The 20,127-nt window shown below is 43.1% G+C and overlaps 2 protein-coding genes across 11 annotated transcripts in view; one reads left to right on the top strand and one right to left on the bottom strand.

Annotated features, from left to right (window-relative positions):
- LOC126200195 (protein MTO1 homolog, mitochondrial) overlaps nt 1–2,140 on the bottom strand; it is a 93,119-nt gene extending 90,979 nt beyond the window's left edge. For 2 of the 3 annotated variants that reach the window (XM_049936687.1, XM_049936689.1), the window contains exon 1: nt 1,717–2,134. In XM_049936687.1, coding sequence (XP_049792644.1) covers nt 1,717–1,933 — 217 coding nt within the window. In that variant the 5' untranslated portion in view covers nt 1,934–2,134. Of the gene's footprint in view, nt 1–1,716 lie in introns of all 3 variants that reach the window. The other variant, XM_049936688.1, reaches the window with a different exon arrangement.
- A 185-nt stretch (nt 2,141–2,325) lies between these two features.
- LOC126200108 (protein-tyrosine sulfotransferase-like) overlaps nt 2,326–20,127 on the top strand; it is a 971,294-nt gene continuing 953,492 nt past the window's right edge. For all 8 annotated transcript variants that reach the window (XM_049936684.1, XM_049936679.1, XM_049936682.1 and 5 more), the window contains exon 1: nt 2,326–2,489. The gene's annotated coding sequence lies outside the window, so the exon portion shown is untranslated. The remainder of the gene's footprint in view (nt 2,490–20,127) is intronic.

The raw sequence follows: 20,127 nt of genomic DNA, 5'->3' as shown, positions 1-20,127 counted from the left end.
TCAAGGGCAGCAAATAACAGGAGGATGCTGATTATAAATCAAGAATAGTTGCATTATCAAAATAGAGGAGTCTCTATCATGGAATCCACATCAGCATTCTGTTAGCACTGTTATTTATTTATGTCAATAACTCATCTTCAATCTGTAACCTAGGGTGTAAGTTGTTTGAAGACAACATCAAAATTGTTAAATGCAGTATCCAAAAAATGCAAGGGATACTAACTACTGCTTCCCAATATATTTATTCCTTAATGAAATTTGTCATTAAAAATATATCACTTTTTCAAACCAACAGCTCAATTCATGGAATCAATACTAGAAATAAGAATAATCTTCAAAAGGATTTAAAGTCACTTAGTCTTGTACAAAAAGGTGTGCATTATTCAGGAACACACATTTTCAATAACTTGCCAGCAGCCATAAAAAGCTTAACAACCAATGAAATTCAGTTTAAGAGAAGCCTAAAGAATTTATTGGTGGCCAACTCCTTCTACTCCACTGATGAATTTCTTAGTAAAACCAACTGATTTGTATATAAGTACAACATAACTTCTGCACAATTTCAGTGCAGTAATGTGTTCATTGAAAATTTGTGTGTGTGTATGTGTGTGTGTGTGTGTGTGTGTGTAAGTATAATCTAACTTCTGCACCATTTCAGTGGAGTAATGTGTTCATTGTAAATAAGTATTACAGTAGTTGTATTACATGTTTATTACCTTATAAATAAATAAAAAACTGTTTTATTTTAAATTCAGTGCATTAGTATTTGTAAAATGACTCTTAAGTGTTCATTAAAAAATGACGATCATTCCACTTGAGACCTGTGGAATGGTCATTAGCTTATTTGTTTTAGTTGTAAATATTTGTCATGTATTATTGTTTTTCTGACATGTTCCACATCCTGGAGGACCTCCTCACTACGGATCAATTGGAATGAAAGTAAATCTAATCTAATCTAATCAATAACATGCTGTGTAAAGACTTAAAATGGCAGTCCATAGGCTACTATAAACTGTTTTGAGAAAAATCCATTCATTCATTCACACACTACCCAAACAGAATTACCCACGTAACCAACAGATGGCGAATATTTATACCACAGATCTTCAGGAAATAATATGTTGTTTTGTTTCTGAGAGAGTGAATGCCACTAGATCTGCATTTGCAAGATTTTCTCTGGTTGGGACCAGTCGATCAAAAATCAATACAGTTTGCATTATTTTCTCTTCAAAGTGTCATACGGAATAATTTTTCTCTCCCCTTTCATCAAAGGCATTTATTGTCCAGAAGATACTTGTTGAGAAGCATCTTAAATTTGTAAGTACATATATCATTACAGTGACACACTTTATTTGTATTTTGTCTTGTGTTTGTCCATTATTTTACTGTACCTGACGTGAATGACTACATTTTGTGGTTGTCACTTGGCACTAACTGAATGTTCATTGCTTTTGTCATAATCATGACCTGTATATGTCAGATTGCTACACAGCCTACACTGCTCGTGGCAATCATCTCACGGCACTAAAATGTAACAAATGCGTGTTAAGGGGGTTATTTTCCATTTCAATCAAACGTGATTTTGAAGTTAAACAAGTATAAATGTTCTGTAAACATACATAAAAACCAACTTCCAGTTTCTACTTGTTTCCAGTGGATTTAATACTAGACAGCCTTTAAGCATATAACTTCAAATACATATTGAATTATGCATACCGACTGTTTCCTTTTTATGAGTTATGAGCAACGTTCGACAACCCATTCGTGCAGCAGCCGCCGAAGCTTCGGAGCCCGCGTGCCCTCCTCCAACGACAATAACGTCATAGTTACTTTCAGACGAAATACTCGTTTCATATTCTCCACTTATATTTCTTGATGTTACTCGGAGATATGGGATGACTTGTTTCCATCTGCTCCATGTATTCAAAGCCATTTAAACCTGAAGGCATGTGACATGAGAGGTTAGGATACCCTAAATTTAGACGATGTCCTACAGATCATTGCAGACAGTTTTATGTACCACTTATATCAACAAAATCTTGTATAAACTATGATTAGTCTGCTACTCTGATATAACAACGTTAAAACACATAACGACAACATTCGCAAAACATTTCACTCCCACTACTCCTTGCACTCGTCGACTATATTAGTCGACTTAATTCCCAAACACGCAATTAGATTATGATTGCACGCACGAGGATATCAGTAAAAAATTAAGACGTTTTTTAATTGGTCTCAAATGTATTCTAAACACATACAGTTTATGGTCCCAAACTACTTTATATACTAGCGCAGAGCGCACCTTCTGTCACTTCCGTGCCACCGCGCGTGAAGTGTAGATCGGTGGGAGAAGGTAGTTGTTTGTTTGGGGTATGGAAACAAGGCATGTACACATTCCTCGATAAACAGACGCTTGGTGTGTGAGTTCTGTGTTGATATAAGATACTGTTCTGCATCCATTGGAATACGTCGTTAGTGTTCACTTGGTAAGTACAATTTCACATTATTTTTTAGCTGTCATTAATTTCAAGGTTTCTGTAGGTTGTATTTGGAATGCATGAAACAACATTTTGTACATATGAGCGGTATCTACAACAATGGAATTTTATGATAAATATCATATGCAATTGGTATTTCTATTTTCTGTGTTGGGCCGTGTTATATCATGTAACTATCAATATGTGGGTTTTTATTTGTTTGGTTCTTTTTTCGTCAACGGCACATTGAGCCGCTTGAACATTACCCGTAATAAGATATTTGCCTCCATACACGTGAACCGTGCGCCGAGTCCCTTGCATAGCGTCAAAAAAAGATTCAAATTGACGCGGGCTTTTTAAAGGGTAACACCGCTTCTCATTAGTCGGGCGTGCTGTAGTGATGAAAACTTTACGCTTCGTATTGTTGCTGAAATCAAGACTAAGGACATCCGTGGTAGATCGATTTTAGTTTAACATTGTAGATAATGTTATTAATATAGCGTCTTTACTTTTCAGCGTCGCATAAACAAGCTATGAATCAAATAGCTGTATTCATCTATGCAGCTGGGCTTTTGTTGCTATTCCACAGGCTTTTATCACAAATTTGAACTGAATCCAGAGATGTGTCTGAAGAAGTGCGATGTTTTCTGTAATGTGCTGCGTATTTTATAAATTTTTCGCATAAACCAGACATTGACGCCAGATTGTGGAGAAGTGATTACAACTCTCCTTCTTTGCATTAAATGTCCTCTAGTTTTTTAATGCGCTAAGATATGTCACAACGTTTTTCTTCATTTGTGCGTGCTTCTTAATATAAATTAAATATATTGCAAGACAGACGCAGCAGTGCCTTTGATTCCCCGGACCACTGACTTATTGCCATCATTCTTATCAGAAGTTCACTCGATAAAAATTGTGCTCATGGGCTATACCGAAAGAAACGATAATTTTGTAGCTTGACCCTTGGAACGCCTTCTAGCAGTCTGAGTCATGCAAGACATTGGAAAAAAAAAAGAGACCAACGGTGTTTCCTTCATTTTTTCCGGAGAGTCGCTTGGATGTTGCTTGGATCAACCTTACTAGAGATTAATACGCCGTTGAGACAGTGGGCTAGCATTATTAAAGATGCGTAGGTGGCGGCCACATTTAAATTTTCCCCGACACTTTCATTTTTTTTTAATTGTGCGGCTATTTTCGACCAAGAATACATGGTTGCTGTGTAGCATCTTTTTTATCCACTAATTCGTACAATGCTGTGAAGAAGAGCCTAACGTAGAACCAGTCGCGTTGTACATAAAAACCACAGCGGCGGATATCGTTATTGCTAGAAATTTGACCATATCAGAACTACACATATCGTGTATTGAATGTTGCATTGTGAATCGAAGAATGAAATTTAAAATTTGTAAAGGATTACCTAATAGACTACACACACTCATTATCAGATGAAATGACGATCAGTAAATTACAACATGTAAATAAATTATTTAAAACGACGACCGACAACGAAACGCTTGTAATGCTACATTCATTCAAGTTTACGATTCGACGCTTCGTTTCCCAAGACAACGAATTTGTTATCTATCGTTCAGAATTAAATTATCATCTATGACTTAAATGTGACGTCATTGGTCGCTCACTCTGGTCAAAGCCGACGAGTTGTATCTCATTCTTCAGTATACCTGCATATCGTATACTGGATGTTGCATTGTGAATCAAAGAAAACTTTATGAAAATTTGTGTCATAATAGGTTTTCAGTGGCTTGGAAAAGGTACACGATTGTTCTAACTTAACTAAAATGTGGTATCGCGCTTGATATGAAAAATGTAAAGTTTTGCGTCACTACTTGAGCTACTATCTTGGACCAACAGTGCCCTTGATTGTAAAACTGATCAGTTTTTAGAACCGACCAACTGAGAACATATAACGTGTGCAATGAGATGCAAACATAGGCCACTGTCAAATGACTCTAAAAAAGAAAAGGGTAAGTGGTAAATGCTCCAAAGAGATCGACTGTCTCTCAACAGTTCCAATAACAGACGTTGAATCAAGGTTGTGGATTACTTGCAGGCCGCTACTGAAGACACGTCAAATGTACGATAGATATACTACGGCACGTACGGAGGCATGCTTAATCGGATAGTAAGACTGTTACAGAATAGGCCCTCCTAGTCAGGATTTAATAAAAGCGCTTTACAGCTTTTTAACAAGCCAAAGAGCCCTAACTGTTCCGTTGCGGATTCTCTCTTAGCGCCCATGGAACAATGATGATCGCTACGAATTTTATAATGACTCGTATCCTGCACTTTGAAACTTCCTAACGTACTAAAATTGTGTGCCTAAATGAACCCTGGACTTTTCGCGGTCAGTGTTCTTACCAGCCGTGCTCTTACGGACTGAGTGTTCCAAGCACAACTGGCGACCTGCTCTCAACAGCTTCAGTTCCTTCAGTAGTTCTGTCCAAAGGGAGCTTGTGGGCTTGGTCCCGGCCCGCCACACAGATTAAATCTGCTTAGAAGTTCCATTTATGTAAATCTGTTTGAATATTAGTGGAGGCCCTAAGATAGCTGTGAGCACATGGAACCGTTTTTCGATTGTAAAGCAATATTCATTACATTTGTTTGCTTTATTAAAATTTCCCCTTCATATGGTGACAGACGAATGTCGTCAGTTCTGCGTTACGTATTAAATATCCACTTGGGATAAGACCGCTAGCCATCAAAATAAATACAACAACGACGAAACCCCCAGACTGGATGATTTCTTGCTTATGTTCGACATTTTGTCACCTGCATATTCTATGACGACTCTCAGAAACAGATATTCAGAAATCCTGCGCCATAACGCTATAACGACATCGTTGAGTGATACTAAATTTTTTGTTTTACTGGTGTACAACTTCCCGTTGAGGTATCATAACTGGAACAAGTTAATCTGTCGTGCAGGGAAGTTAATGCAACCTTGGCAGATATGTGGGCACTTTACATCCGACATGTTTCTGCGATGGTATTCTAGAGCCGGCCGCAGTGTCCGAGCGGTTCTAGGCGCTTCAGCCTGGAACCGCGCGACCGCTACGGTCGCAGGTTCGAATCCTGCCTAAAGCATGACTGTGTGTGATGTCCTTAGGTTAGTTAGGTTTAAGTAGTTCTAAGTTCTAGGGGACTGGTGACCTCAGATGTTAAGTCCCATAGTGCTCAGAGCCATTTGAACCATTTTGGTATTCTAGACGTATTTGTGGAGGAGGGGGAGGGGGAGATGTAGCGTGACTAATTAGTATAAAAGTAACACTTAAATAAAACAGTCATTTTTCCGGACCGTTGTTTCCATGTGCTCTGTTCATGGATGTTCGGTCGGAACCGAATGTTCTGTTTTTTTACAACCTCGGGTCACACGAAGACACAATGTGTTGTTTCATCCTCAGCCTCGATTGTCTAATTTGCAAACTAGTCTCTACTCTATATCTAACGACATAAGCTTATACGCCAGTGAAACACAGAAGGGAATGACTGGCTCTTCTCGTTGATTTATTCCTCCGTAGAGTTAAAGCGATTCTTAGGACAAGAATTTGCTAGAAAAGCGAACCCTGCGGGTTTAACTCTCGCCCTGGGCGTCAGCGAAAGTCGTAAATGTGCTGTTACTATGTGTTACTGAGTGCCCATACCAACGCTGAAAGTACATACAGGATAATTCATTTAAAACTTGTACCCTTCTACTTTGTGAACCGTTCAAGATATCGAAATGAGCAAAAAATGGTTCAAATGGCTCTGAGCACTATGGGACTCAACTGCTGAGGTCATAAGTCCCCTAGAACTTAGAACTACTTAAACCTAACTAACCTAAGGACAACACACACATCCATGCCCGAGGCAGGATTCGAACCTGCGACCGTAGCGGTCGCGCGGTTCCAGACCGTAGCGCCAGAACCGCTCGGCCACCAGCGGCCGGCTCGAAATGAGCGTTACAGCATATGATGGTTCGTGGGGAAGGGGGCGGCGGCATCCACTTATGTTCCACGTTTAGTTCACTCAACTCTTGAATCAACAGAGATATTGAAAGGAGAACTTTTTTAAAATTGAAGTACCTGCTTTTAACAGCATTCGGAAGCTCGTAAAAAGGTTGGTACAGCGACGTTTGTTGACGTTTGAGGAATGAACTGCGAGGCGTGTTTTTTAAATAACTACCGTTTTGAAATTAAAAAGAGACGTGCTAAGAATCTCAATAATTTTATTTTTTCATGACAGCCTGTACATTAATATAATTTTCTACATAATTTCCGTCAATACTGATTTACTTGTCATAACGTTGTACCAGTTTTTGAATACCCTCCTCATAATAGTCTGCCGCCTGACTTGTTAACCACCGCATCACCACTGTTTGACTTTGTCATCGTCTCGAAGACGCTGACCGCCCAGGTGTTTCTTCAAGTGTAGGAACAGGTGATAGTCACTGGGTGCAAGATCGGGGCTGTACGGATTACTGGGTGCAAGATCGGGGCTGTACGGATTATTATCTAGAGTTTCCCGTCGAAAATATGTGATGAGATCTTTGATCTGATTCGTCACATGCGGACGGGCATTGTCTTGCTACTAAACTTCTATTGACTGTTGCTTTGATTATGGTGTGACGTAGGCCACCCATGATTCATCGCCTGTAACAATTTGGCTTAAGAAATCATCACCGTCGTTGTGGTATCGCTCAAGGAAAGTCAATGCACTGTCTAAACGTTTGGTTCTGTGCACATCCATCAGCATTTTCGGTACCCAACGTGCGCACAATTTTCGGTAATTCAAGTGCTCGGTCACAGTGCCATACAAAACACTACGAGAAACATTAGGAAGGTCATCCCGCAAGGAGGAAATCGTAAAGCGTGTGTTTTCTCTCACCTTATTGTCCACTTCCTGCGCCAAACTTTCATTAACGACCGAAGGACGCCCACTCCGTTGTTCATCATGCGCATTTGTGCGGCCTTCTTTAAATGAATGCTCTCACTCACTTTCTTACCATTCCATTACTCATAATGTTTTCTCCGTAAACAGCACAGATCTCACGATGAATATCGATCGCTTTTAGGCCTTTAGCACTAAGAAATCTTATAACAGCCCGTACTTCACAGTCGGCGGGACTCACGATTATCGGAGGCATCTTAAACACTCAGTGCACATCGTAAACAAGGAAGAATCAGACTGTAATGGCGTCAGTGCGTAGATTAAGGTACAGGCTTTCATGTAAAAATAAAATTATTGAGACATCCTAGCACGTCTTTTTTTTATTTCAAAACGGTACTTACTTAAAAAACACGCCTCATAAATTGAAAGACAATGCGGCCGAAACGCCTATTGTTGTATAAAAACCACGAAGCTGCGCTCTCATACCAGGTTTCGCCGGTGTACAGAGAAGAAAATAGGCATGTGAGTCATCATTAGAGAAGTGTTTCAAATGTGTACTATTAGTCGGCCACAGTATTATTGAACGTGGGAGTGAGGGCACTTAAGTTGGTTTATCGAGAGTTTTGATGATGATACTTCACTAGGACACGCTGAACCGGCTGATAGTATATGCACAAAGTTTATAGACGCTCCATGCGTTTTCCTTAGTCGCCACTGCACCTGTTTACCGCAAGGTCACCGATAACGGTCACGGGAAGCCAAGTAAATAATATCGTGGTTGTGTAGTGCTGTAGATTAAGTGAACAGCTTTTGTGGAAACAAACACTCAAAAGGCTTGATGTAACGACGGAACATGGAAGAGAGCCCCGCTTGGCACTGTTAACGCTGCGATAACCTATTCCGGCCGGCTTGTTTTTAAACTTTAGATCATTTCTCGGTTATTCAGTCAAGTGTCAACGCCAAAATTAACAATCGTTATAATCTGTATATTGAGCAAGAGTAAAGGAAACAAAAGAAAAATTCGAAGTAGGAATTAAAATCCATGGAGAAGAAATAAAAACTTTGAGGTTCGCCGATGACATTGTAATTCTGTCAGAGGCAGCAAAAGGACCTGGAAGAGCAGCTGAACGGAATGGACGGTGTCTTGAAAGGAGGATGTAAGATGTACATCAACAAAACCAAAACGAGGATAATGGAATGTAGCCGAATTAAATCAGGTGATGCTGAGGGGATTAGATTAGGAAGTGAGACGCTTAAAGAAGTAAATGAGTTTTGCTATTTGGGGAGCAAAATAACTGATCATGGTCGAAGTAGAGAGGTTATAAAATGTAGACTGGCAATGGCAAGAGAAGCGTTTCTGAAGAAGAAAAATTTGTTAACATCGACTGTAGATTTGTCAGGAAATCGTTTCTGAAAGTATTTGTATGGAGTGTAGCCATGTATGGAAGTGAAACATGGACGATAAGTAGTTTGGACAAGAAGAGAATAGAAGCTTTCGAAACGTGGTGCTAGAGAAGAATGCTGAAGATTAGACGGGTAGATCACATAACTAATGAGGAGATATTGAATAGAATCGGAGAGAAAAGAAATTTGTGGCACAACTTGACTAGAAGAAGGTATCGGTTGGTTGGGCATATTCTGAGGCATCAAGGGATCACCAATGTAGTATTGGAGGGCAGCGTGGAGGGTAAAAATCGTAGAGGGAGACCAAGAGATGAATACACTAAGCAGATTCAGAAGGATGTAGGTTGCAGTAGGTACTGGGAGATGAAGAAGCTTGCACAGGGTAGAGTAGCATGGAGAGCTGCTTGAAACCAGTCTCAGGACTGAAGACCACAACAATATATCTGTATTCGTATCTTCAACAGCTGTCAAATGCCTTTAAAAATCATTCAGTTTTAGAAAAAACGTATTTACTTAAATTTCTTGGTTGACGCAAAAGTGAAGTGGACTAAATACGCAAAAAAAAAAGAACATGAGCCCCCGGCTCACTGTCATATGCAGAAAACCTCGTTTCGGTATTCTGAACGGTTCACGATATAAAAGGGGTGCAATTTGTAGATGATGAGATGAAACATTAGGACCACTGCCAGGTGGAATGCTGCGTATTGGCTTTGCGGGCACGTGACGCAGAAAGGAAAATACTGAAGCGGAGCAGAGACAAATGAGGGAATCATTCTAGCCGCGATACGGACCGCAAAATGAGAAATCCACGGACGGGGAAACCATCAGTAGGCTATACGAATTGCGGTTATCGATGAAACAATCGGTTCTCCGTTTTATCTACCCCAGTTTAACCGGACTATTAAAACCGCTCAAAATATCCGATTTCTGAAATAACCAATTTTCGGTTTTTTTCTTCTTAATACTTCATGTAATAAACGTAGAAATCGAACAGAGAGTGAAAATTTTAACTCCCTGTGTTTGAAGATGCATAGAATCACAATATTAATTTAAATAGGCAAATAAAAGGAAACTTAGTCCGTCCACCGTTCACTGCTTTCCTCGAAAAGTGAAAAATGGTTAAATACCACAAAAAAATCAGCAGTATTCTCCTGATTGTAATTATTTAAAACTATTCTCAAAAACCATGTTGTAATCGGGGATCATAACACTGTTTGAGATTTACGAATAGTCAGTGTTAAAGGGTGAAAACTGACGCTGAAGGACTCTGTTTTTCGTGTTAATTTGTCTGTTTTCAAGAGCCATAAGCAGATAAAAGCATATTATATAGACACAGGCAACAGATCAGCTGCTTTCTATTTTTATTTTAAACCGTGAGTGAACTGTTAAGTTTTACGTTTTCTCCTTACACTGTGTCACTAGTTGGTCGTGTCTCCACACGTTTTTAATCTTTTACGTCTCCATCTACATATATACTCCGCTAGCCACCAAGCGTTTGTGGCGGAGGGCACAATTCGCGCCAAAGTCATAATTCCCCCCCCCCCCCCCTCCCCGTCTGTTCCACTCGTGGATCGCGCGAGAGAAAAACGACTGTCTGAACGTCTCAGTACGAGATATAATTTCCTATATTTTTGAATGGTGATCATTGCGAGATTTTAAAGTTGGTGCTAATAATATATGCTCTGCATCCTCTGCGAAGATCGGATTTCGGAATTTAGTGCACAGCCCCTTCCGTTTAGCGCGTCGTCTATCTGCAAGTGTATCCTATTTCATATTTTCTATGAGATTTGTAACGCTCTCGCGATGGCTAGATGTACCAGTCACGAATCTTGCCGCTCTTCTTTGGACCTCAATCTCTTGAATCAGACCCAACTGGTAAGGGTCTCATACAGACGAACAATGACTGGACGAATTAACGTATTGTAAGCAATTGATACCGCGCTTAACAAAATTATTTCCCGACTAGGGATGATGCCATTCTATAATACAACTGATGTCCGACGACGACACTGAGAGATAATCATATAGACTAGATGGGGCATGTCTTACACGTTGCATGTACACACATACCACATAATAGGCCACACCACTTTGTTCAAAAAATGGCTGTGAGCACTATGGGACTTAACTTCTGAGGTCATCAGCCCCCTAGAACTTAGAACTACTTAAACCTAACTAACCTAAGGACATCACACACAGTCATGCTTGAGGCAGGATTCGAACCTGCGATCGTAGCAGTCGCGCGGCTCCAGACTGTAGCGCCTAGAACCGCTCGGCCACGCCGGCCGGCACACCACTTGGTAACAGCTACTTTATTGTCTCGGTAATGCAGTACAAACTCTGTATGTCATATGTTCATTGCTCATTGTTATTAAAATAGCGCTGTTCGGTTTTCCCAGTTTCTGTAATTACGCAATTTTGAAAGCAGTGCAGATTGCACAAATAAATGGTACACGTTCTTTAAAAAAGTTTTATTTAGAAACGAAAAAATTAGCACCGCTGCAATGGCTAATTGATGTTTCAGTTTTTGTATCCTGTTATTAGTAAAGTCCGCAGCTCGTGTTCTTGCGGTAGCGTTCTCGCTTCCCGCGCAAGGGGTCCCGGGTTCGATTCCTGGCGGGGTCGTGGATTTTCCCTGCCTCGAAATGACTGGGTGGTGTTGTGTCGTCGTCATCATCATCATAATCATCATCATCATTCATCCCCATTACTGTCGGAGGGAGGCAATGACAAACCACCTCCACTAGGACCTTGCCTAGTACAGCGGTACGGGTCTCCCGCATCGTCCCCTAAGCTCCTCGGAGTATGGGACCTCATCACCATTAGTAAAAAATTAAAAAAAACTGTTACAACCGAGACCAAACAAATACCGAAAACTGCCGGTCATTCAGAACTAGAACACCGGTGTCGATTTTAACCGTTCGGTTTTTCCCATCCCTAGCTAGGCGATAAGGTGTTGGATGTCCACGCCTCATCACAGAACCTGGCGATCGGAGGGTTACACACTTCCTGAAGCGGGATAGACGATGATCTGTTGCAGATCTGGCGACAGAGAATAGTAACGGTACAGCCACAAGTGTTTAAGCCCACCGTTCAGCGCTCAGCAAACGATCCCTTAGTGTTCCCATGCCGACCCAACGAAATTGCCAATTACGATTGCAGTAGACACGAGATCGTCGAGACTGGACCGTTGATCAGTGGAAACGTGTCGGATGAATCAAATTTCGTGGCATACGAGGTCGACGATTGTGTCCATCCAGGCGAACGGCTGCCCGAAATCATGCACCGCGCCACGAACGCAGGTCGGTGGGGGCAATATGGGGCTGTGAGCACGTTCACCCTGGTCTCCACACGGCCTGTGGTAGTAATCGAAAACCCTAGGACAACAGTGGACTACGTGAACATTACTGAGAACCAATTGCTGACCTTCATGCTCGATGTATTCCCTGACGGTGATGGCATCTTCCAGGAGCATAACAGCCCTTGTCACAAGGCCAGAATTGTGCGCCGGCCGGTGTTGCCGAGCGGCTGTAGGAGCTACATTCTGGAACCGTGCGACCGACACGGTCGCAGGTTCGAATCCTGCCTCAGCCATGGATGTGTCTGATATCCTTAGGTTGGTTAGGTTTAAGTAGTTCTAAGTTCTAGGGGACTGATGGCCTTAGAAGTTAAGTCACATAGTGCACAGAGCCATTTGAACCAGAATTGTGCTAGGGTGGTTTGAGGAGCACGATAGTGAACTCAGAATCCGTATAATCTGAACCCCATGAAACAAATCTGCGACCTCTCGCCCATTTATTCAACGGAATTGGGTGACCTGTGGTTAGACTTCTGATGCTTGATGCTATACAGGGTGGTCCATTGATCGTGACCGGGCCAAATATCTTACGAAATAAGCGTCAAACGAAAAAACTACAAACAACGAAACTCGTCTAGCTCGAAGGGGAAACCAGATGGCGCTATGGTTGGCCAGCTAGATGGCGCTGCCATAGGTCAAACGGATATCAACTGCGTTTTTTTGAATAGGAACCCCCATTTTTTATCACATATTCGTGTAGTATGTAAAGAAATATGAATGTTTTAGTTGGACCACTTTTTTCGCTTTGTGATATATGGCGCTGTAATAGTTACAAACATATGGCTCACACATTTAGACGAACAGCTGGTAACAGGTAGGTTTTTTAAGTTAAAATACAGAACGTAGGTACGTTTGAACATTTTATTTCGGTTGTTCCAATGTGATACATGTACCTTTGTGAACTTATCATTTCTGAGAACGCAAGATGTTACAGCGTGATTACCTGTAAATACCACATTAATGCAATAAATGCTCAAAATGATGTCCGTCTACATCAATGCATTTGACAATACGTGTAACGACATTCCTCTCAACAGCGAGTAGTTCGCCTTCCATAATGTTCGCACATGCATTGACAATGCGCTGACGCATGTTGTCAGGCGTTGTCGGTGGATCACGATGGCAAATATCCTTCAACCTTCCCCACAGAAAGAAATCCGGGGACGTCAGATCCGGTGAACGTGCGGGCCGTGGTATGGTGCTTCGACGACCAATCCACCTGTCATGAAATATGCTATTCAATACCGCTTCTGCTGCACGCGAGCTATGTGCCGGACATCCATCATGTTGGAAGTACATCGCCATTCTGTCATGCAGTGAAACATCTTGTAGTAACATCGGTAGAACATTAAATAGGAAATCTTCATACATTGCACCATTTAGATTGCCATCGATGAAACGGGGGCCAATTATCATTCCTCCCATAATGCCTCACCATACATTAACCCGCCAAGGTCGCTGATGTTCCACTTGTGGCAGCCATCGTGGATTTTCCGTTGCCCAATAGTACCTATTACGCCGGTTTACGTTACTGCTGTTGGTGAATGACGCTTCGTCGCTAAATAGAACGCGTGCAAAAAATCTGTCATCGTCCCGTAATTTCTCTTGTGTCCAGTGGCAGAACTGTACACGTCGTTCAAAGTCGTCGCCATGCAATTCCTGGTGCATAGAAATATGGTACAGGTGCTGTCGATGTTGATACAGCATTCTCAACACCGACATTTTTGAGATTCCCGATTTTCGCGCAATTTGTCTGCTACTGATATGGGGATTAGCCGCGACAGCAGCTAAAACACCTACTTGGGCATCATCGTTTGTTGTAGGTCGTGGTTGACGTTTCACATGTAGCTGAACAGTTCATGTTTCCTTAAATAACGTAACTATCCGGTGAACTGTCCGGACACTTGTTTGATGTCGTCCAGGATACCGAGCAGCATACATAGCACACGCCCGTTGGGCATTTAGATCACAATAGCCATACATCAACACGATATCGACCTCTTCCGCAATTGGTAAACGGTCCATTTTAACACGGGTAATGTATCACGAAGCAAATACCGTCCACACTGGAGGAATGTTACGTGATACTACGTACTTATACGTTTGCGACTATTACAGTGCTATCTATCACAAAGCGAAAAAAGTGGTCCAAGTAAAACATTCATATTTCCTTACGTACTACACGAACATGCAATAAAAATGGGGGTTCCTGTTTTAAAAAACGCAGTTGATATCCGTCTGACCTATGGCAGCGCCATCTAGCGGGCCAACCATAGCGCCATCTGGTTTCTCCCTTCAAGCTAGACGAGTTTCGTTCTTTGTAGTTTTTTCGTTTGACGCTTATTTCGTGAGATATTTCGTGACCACCCTGTATACCTCTCCAGCCCCCTTTTCTCTTGCTCTTTCTCTCCCTCTCGCTTTGCTGTGCTGGCAGCGTATTACTATTCACTTTCCGAAATACACACACTGCGTTCATATCGGAATATGAGTGATTACATTTCCTAATTGAACTGAGAGTTGTGGTGTCGAACCATTCTATTTGCTATCTAAGGTGATCTGTTACCTTTCAGAGACAAAGAACGAAGTGCTCGGATTCCAAGTGTGTAAAACAGGGATTTAGTTTTTCGCCCCACTGTACAGTCTATACATTGAAGAAGCAAAGACGGAAAAAAAGAGTTAAGAGTGAGGTTATAATACTAGGGTGAAAGGATATCAATCACAAGATTCGCTGATCACATTGCTATTGCCAGTGAAATTAGGAACATTTGCAGGACCAGTTTAGTGGAATGAAGTTTCATTAGTACGGGATATGGACTGAGCATAAATCGAAAAAGACGAAAGTAACGAGGTGTAGCAGAAATTAGATTAGCGACATACTTATCAAAACTGGGGAAATGGAAGCAAGAAGAACTAAAAAAATAGACTAGCCACAGAAAACTAGGGCATTCCAGACCAAAAAAAGCCTACTACTATCAAACATCGGCCGTAATTTGTGCAAGATGTTTTTGAGAATGTACATTTGGAGCACAAGATTGTACGGTAGTGAAACATCAACTGTGGAAAAAACGAAAACGAAGGGAATCAAAGTGGTGAAGATGCGGTGATACAGAAGGATGTTGAAAATTAAGTGGAGTGATAAGATAAAGAATGATGAGGTTTTCCGCAGAGACAGGGAAGAAAGAAACATGTAGAAAACACCAATAAGAAGAAGGGAGAGGATGACAGAACATGTGTTGAGACATCGAGCAATAACTTTCATTGTGCTAGATGGAGCTGTACAGGGTAAAAACTGTAGCAGAAGACAGAGATGGAAATAAATTCAACCCATAATTGAGGACGTTGGGTGCAAATGCCGCTCTGTGGGGTACAGAGTTTGTCATAGGAGTGGAATTCTTGTGAGAGGAGAGGGGGGGGGGGGGGGGGGGGAAGCAGCATCAAACCAGCCAAGGCCCAAAAAATAAAAGATAAAAATTATTCGGGATCGCAACTAGGGCACATGCCAGTACAACATTCAAAGTACTCGTGATTACATTCCACAAAGGCAGATGAAATAGAACTTTGATATTATAAAACAATATTTAAAATGATTTTAGACTCAAAATTATATTGGTTAAGTTATCGGCCTAACAGTTTTGCATTGCTCACTCTGAGCATTACAATGAGACTGATGTGACAGTATGAACCTGACTGTATCCGAGCACCGAGCCCTTCATCGTCAAAACAAGTACAATCCTTGCGACTTAATTTCATATTCGTAAATCTCGTGTGTGTTCGTGAGTGATGGGTTTACAGTTCGATCGCGACTTTTCCGGTTAGCCAGAATATTTTGATGTTAAACCATAGTGGCAGTTTTAAATTAATACGGAGGTCTTCCCCGAGACATTCACTAATTTTTGTAAACAGCTTTGGTTATAGTCTAAATTAGAAATCATATAGTTCGGCGTCTACGGCAATTGTATCAATAACGCTTGGCATGTCGGTTCGAACGTTTGTTCTCTCAATGAAACAGCTATCTGCCGCTGTAGCACGTCAGCAGAGCCAGCTCTGCCCGGTACATAACCCTTTCATGGTTAAAACTTGTTTAGTATATATTTAAAAAAAAGAAAAAGTCAAAACCAACCTTCCTTTCTGATAAATATTACACTTTCACTACCAAAAAGTTTTTTAAGCTGGCAAATATTGAAAATCGTGACGTGGGACACATGTATCCCATGACGCTCACTAGGGTGGCAATTACGGAAAAAAGTATAACAAATTAGTACAAAAACGCATGGACAACGGAAAACATAAAATATCGCACACAAATTTCCAACGTAACATTTGAAAACGGCTTTGACGAATCACACACCAATGTTTTCTGCAGTCTATGAAGTTTTCTGCGGCATGTACGTCCCACTACGTACAAATTATGTACAGGTCAGCATAATTTGCTGAGGTGTGTAATAATGTTTCAGAACAATGGTGTTTGAGAACACAGAGTTAGTTGACAAACTGCCACGAAAGTATCATCGACGTACCTGTACCACACCTTAGGTTTGCAAGTCGCCAAGTCCAGTGCCTGTGCTTCGAATTGTTCCATGAAGAAGTTGGCCACCACTGGAGTAAGAGGACTACCCATGGCGACGCCTTCCAGCTGTTCATAGAAATCGCCATTCCACGTGAAATAGCTCGTGGTGAGACATGCATGGAAGAGCTTCTTGATGTCTTGCGGGAAAATGGAACCGATGTGCTCCAGAGCTCGGTGACTTACTAAGACACTTGAACAGCCTCCATGCCAACATAACATTTACCATGGAAGTAGAAAAGGACAAGAAACTGCCATTACTAGATGTGCTGGTCACAAGGGACGGCGAAAACCTGGGACACAGCGTGTATCGAAAACAGACACATACAGACCGATACCTGCACAAACTATCAAACCACCACACGAGCCAGAAAAGAGGCATGATTAATACGCTCGTAACGAGAGCAGGACGAATATGTGAGCCGCAGCACCTCAGACGAGAAATGCAACACCTGGAAGGTGTTCGAAGGAGCAATGGGTACTCCACAAATTATACACTCCTGGAAATTGAAATAAGAACACCGTGAATTCATTGTCCCAGGAAGGGGAAACTTTATTGACACATTCCTGGGGTCAGATACATCACATGATCACACTGACAGAACCACAGGCACATAGACACAGGCAACAGAGCATGCACAATGTCGGCACTAGTACAGTGTATATCCACCTTTCGCAGCAATGCAGGCTGCTATTCTCCCATGGAGACGATCGTAGAGATGCTGGATGTAGTCCTGTGGAACGGCTTGCCATGCCATTTCCACCTGGCGCCTCAGTTGGACCAGCGTTCGTGCTGGACGTGCAGACCGCGTGAGACGACGCTTCATCCAGTCCCAAACATGCTCAATGGGGGACAGATCCGGAGATCTTGCTGGCCAGGGTAGTTGACTTACACCTTCTAGAGCACGTTGGGAGGCACGGGATACATGCGGACGTGCATTGTCCTGTTGGAACAGCAAGTTCCCTTGCCGGTCTAGGAATGGTAGAACGATGGGTTCGATGACGGTTTGGATGTACCGTGCACTATTCAGTGTCCCCTCGACGATCACCAGTGGTGTACGGCCAGTGTAGGAGATCGCTCCCCACACCATGATGCCGGGTGTTGGCCCTGTGTGCCTCGGTCGTATGCAGTCCTGATTGTGGCGCTCACCTGCACGGCGCCAAACACGCATACGACCATCATTGGCACCAAGGCAGAAGCGACTCTCATCGCTGAAGACGACACGTCTCCATTCGTCCCTCCATTCACGCCTGTCGCGACACCACTGGAGGCGGGCTGCACGATGTTGGGGCGTGAGCGGAAGACGGCCTAACGGTGTGCGGGACCGTAGCCCAGCTTCATGGAGACGGTTGCGAATGGTCCTCGCCGATACCCCAGGAGCAACAGTGTCCCTAATTTGCTGGGAAGTGGCGGTGCGGTCCCCTACGGCACTGCATAGGATCCTACGGTCTTGGCGTGCATCCGTGCGTCGCTGCGGTCCGGTCCCAGGTCGACGGGCACGTGCACCTTCCGCCGACCACTGGCGACAACATCGATGTACTGTGGAGACCTCACGCCCCACGTGTTGAGCAATTCGGCGGTACGTCCACCCGGCCTCCCGCATGCCCACTATACGCCCTCGCTCAAAGTCCGTCAACTGCACATACGGTTCACGTCCACGCTGTCGCGGCATGCTACCAGTGTTAAAGACTGCGATGGAGCTCCGTATGCCACGGCAAACTGGCTGACACTGACGGCGGCGGTGCACAAATGCTGCGCAGCTAGCGCCATTCGACGGCCAACACCGCGGTTCCTGGTGTGTCCGCTGTGCCGTGCGTGTGATCATTGCTTGTACAGCCCTCTCGCAGTGTCCGGAGCAAGTATGGTGGGTCTGACACACCGGTGTCAATGTGTTCTTTTTTCCATTTCCAGGAGTGTATTAGAAGTGTAACAGAGCCAAACACTCGGCGAAGTAAGGAATCAGAAAAAGAAATGTCGGGTACGGTCTTTCTGTCATACATTCCCAGAGTGACGGACAGAATCGGCCGTATATTGCGCAAACATGGCGTAAAGACGATTTTCAAACCGACAAAGAAGATCCACGAGTGTCTTAGATCGGCGAAGGAGAAAAGGGACCCACTTGCAATGTCGGGAATACCGTATACCATGCACATACGGAAAAGTATATGTCGGAATGACTGGACGATCCATCAACACCAGGATCAAAGAGCGTAAGCGACATTGCAGGTTGAGGCAGGTGGAGAAATCCGCCGTGGCAGAGCACGCACTGAGTGAGGCCGACCACGTAATAAAATTCGCCGACACGGAAGTTCTGGCTGTAGAGAAGCACTATCACATGCGCTTGTTCAGAGAAGCTGTAGAAATACAAAAACACGCGAACAGTTTCAACAAGAAAGAGGAAAGCCTGAAGGTAAACGGATCCTGGCTTCCCGTACTGCAGCGAACGACCGTCGCAGGTAGCAAGAGGAGAACCGCACCGGAAATGACCGCGGAGAAGCCCTCGGACGTTGGCGCGCCAGGTACATATAGTCTGCGGCCGCGAGCTCGGCTCCAGTTCACCACCGGCAATGGAGGGTGAAGCTTTGACAATGCCAGCCACTCGTGCTGGCGAAACGTCAGTAAACTCATCTAATGATGAACGTCGGCCGAAGAACCCGAGACAGGAGCCAATAGGCAGTTGGTCAACAAGTGGCCACGAAAGTTTTAAGAACAGAGTTAGTTACTTCAGACATTCTTGAAATGTGATACAATTTTCGTGAAACAGGCATAATATAAACACGCGCCGGTCTATTCGATTGCTCACAGCCTTCTAGACTGATCAGCCAGAACATTATGACCACCGACCTACTATCGATATAAACCCTTCCAGGCCATAGCAACCAGCAGTCACCTGGCGGGGAATGACTGCTAGTCAGATACACGCACGTTGCATGTACTGTAGTATCAGTGAGTATGCTATCCATGTTTAGAATGGGGAAAGCGCGCAATCTATCTGAGTTTGCCCGAGGGCGGATTGTGATGGCCTAGAGGCTCGGCACGACCATTTCAGAAACTGCACGACTTGTCGGATGTTCGAGGAGTGCTTGGTGAGTGTCTTCAACAAATGGCGAAACCAAGGTGAATACACGTCCAGACGTCGTGGCTTTGGGCGGCCACCCCTCATTACAGATGTCAGACGTCGTAGGCTGGGCAAAATGGTAAAACAGGACAGGCGGCGAACTGTGGCGGAACTAACATTAGACTTTAATGCTAGTGTGTACAGGGTGTTTCAAAAATGACCGGTATATTTGAAACGGCAATAAAAACTAAACGAGCAGCGATAGAAATACACCGTTTGTTGCAATATGCTTGGGACAACAGTACATTTTCAGGCGGACATACTTTCGAAATTACAGTAGTTACAATTTTCAACAACAGATGCCGCTGCAAGTGA

This window comes from Schistocerca nitens, chromosome 1, assembly GCF_023898315.1.
Source record: "Schistocerca nitens isolate TAMUIC-IGC-003100 chromosome 1, iqSchNite1.1, whole genome shotgun sequence".
Taxonomy (NCBI): domain Eukaryota; kingdom Metazoa; phylum Arthropoda; class Insecta; order Orthoptera; family Acrididae; genus Schistocerca; species Schistocerca nitens.
Note: the sequence above shows the minus strand (reverse complement) of the source record. Positions and strands in the feature narration are given on the sequence as shown.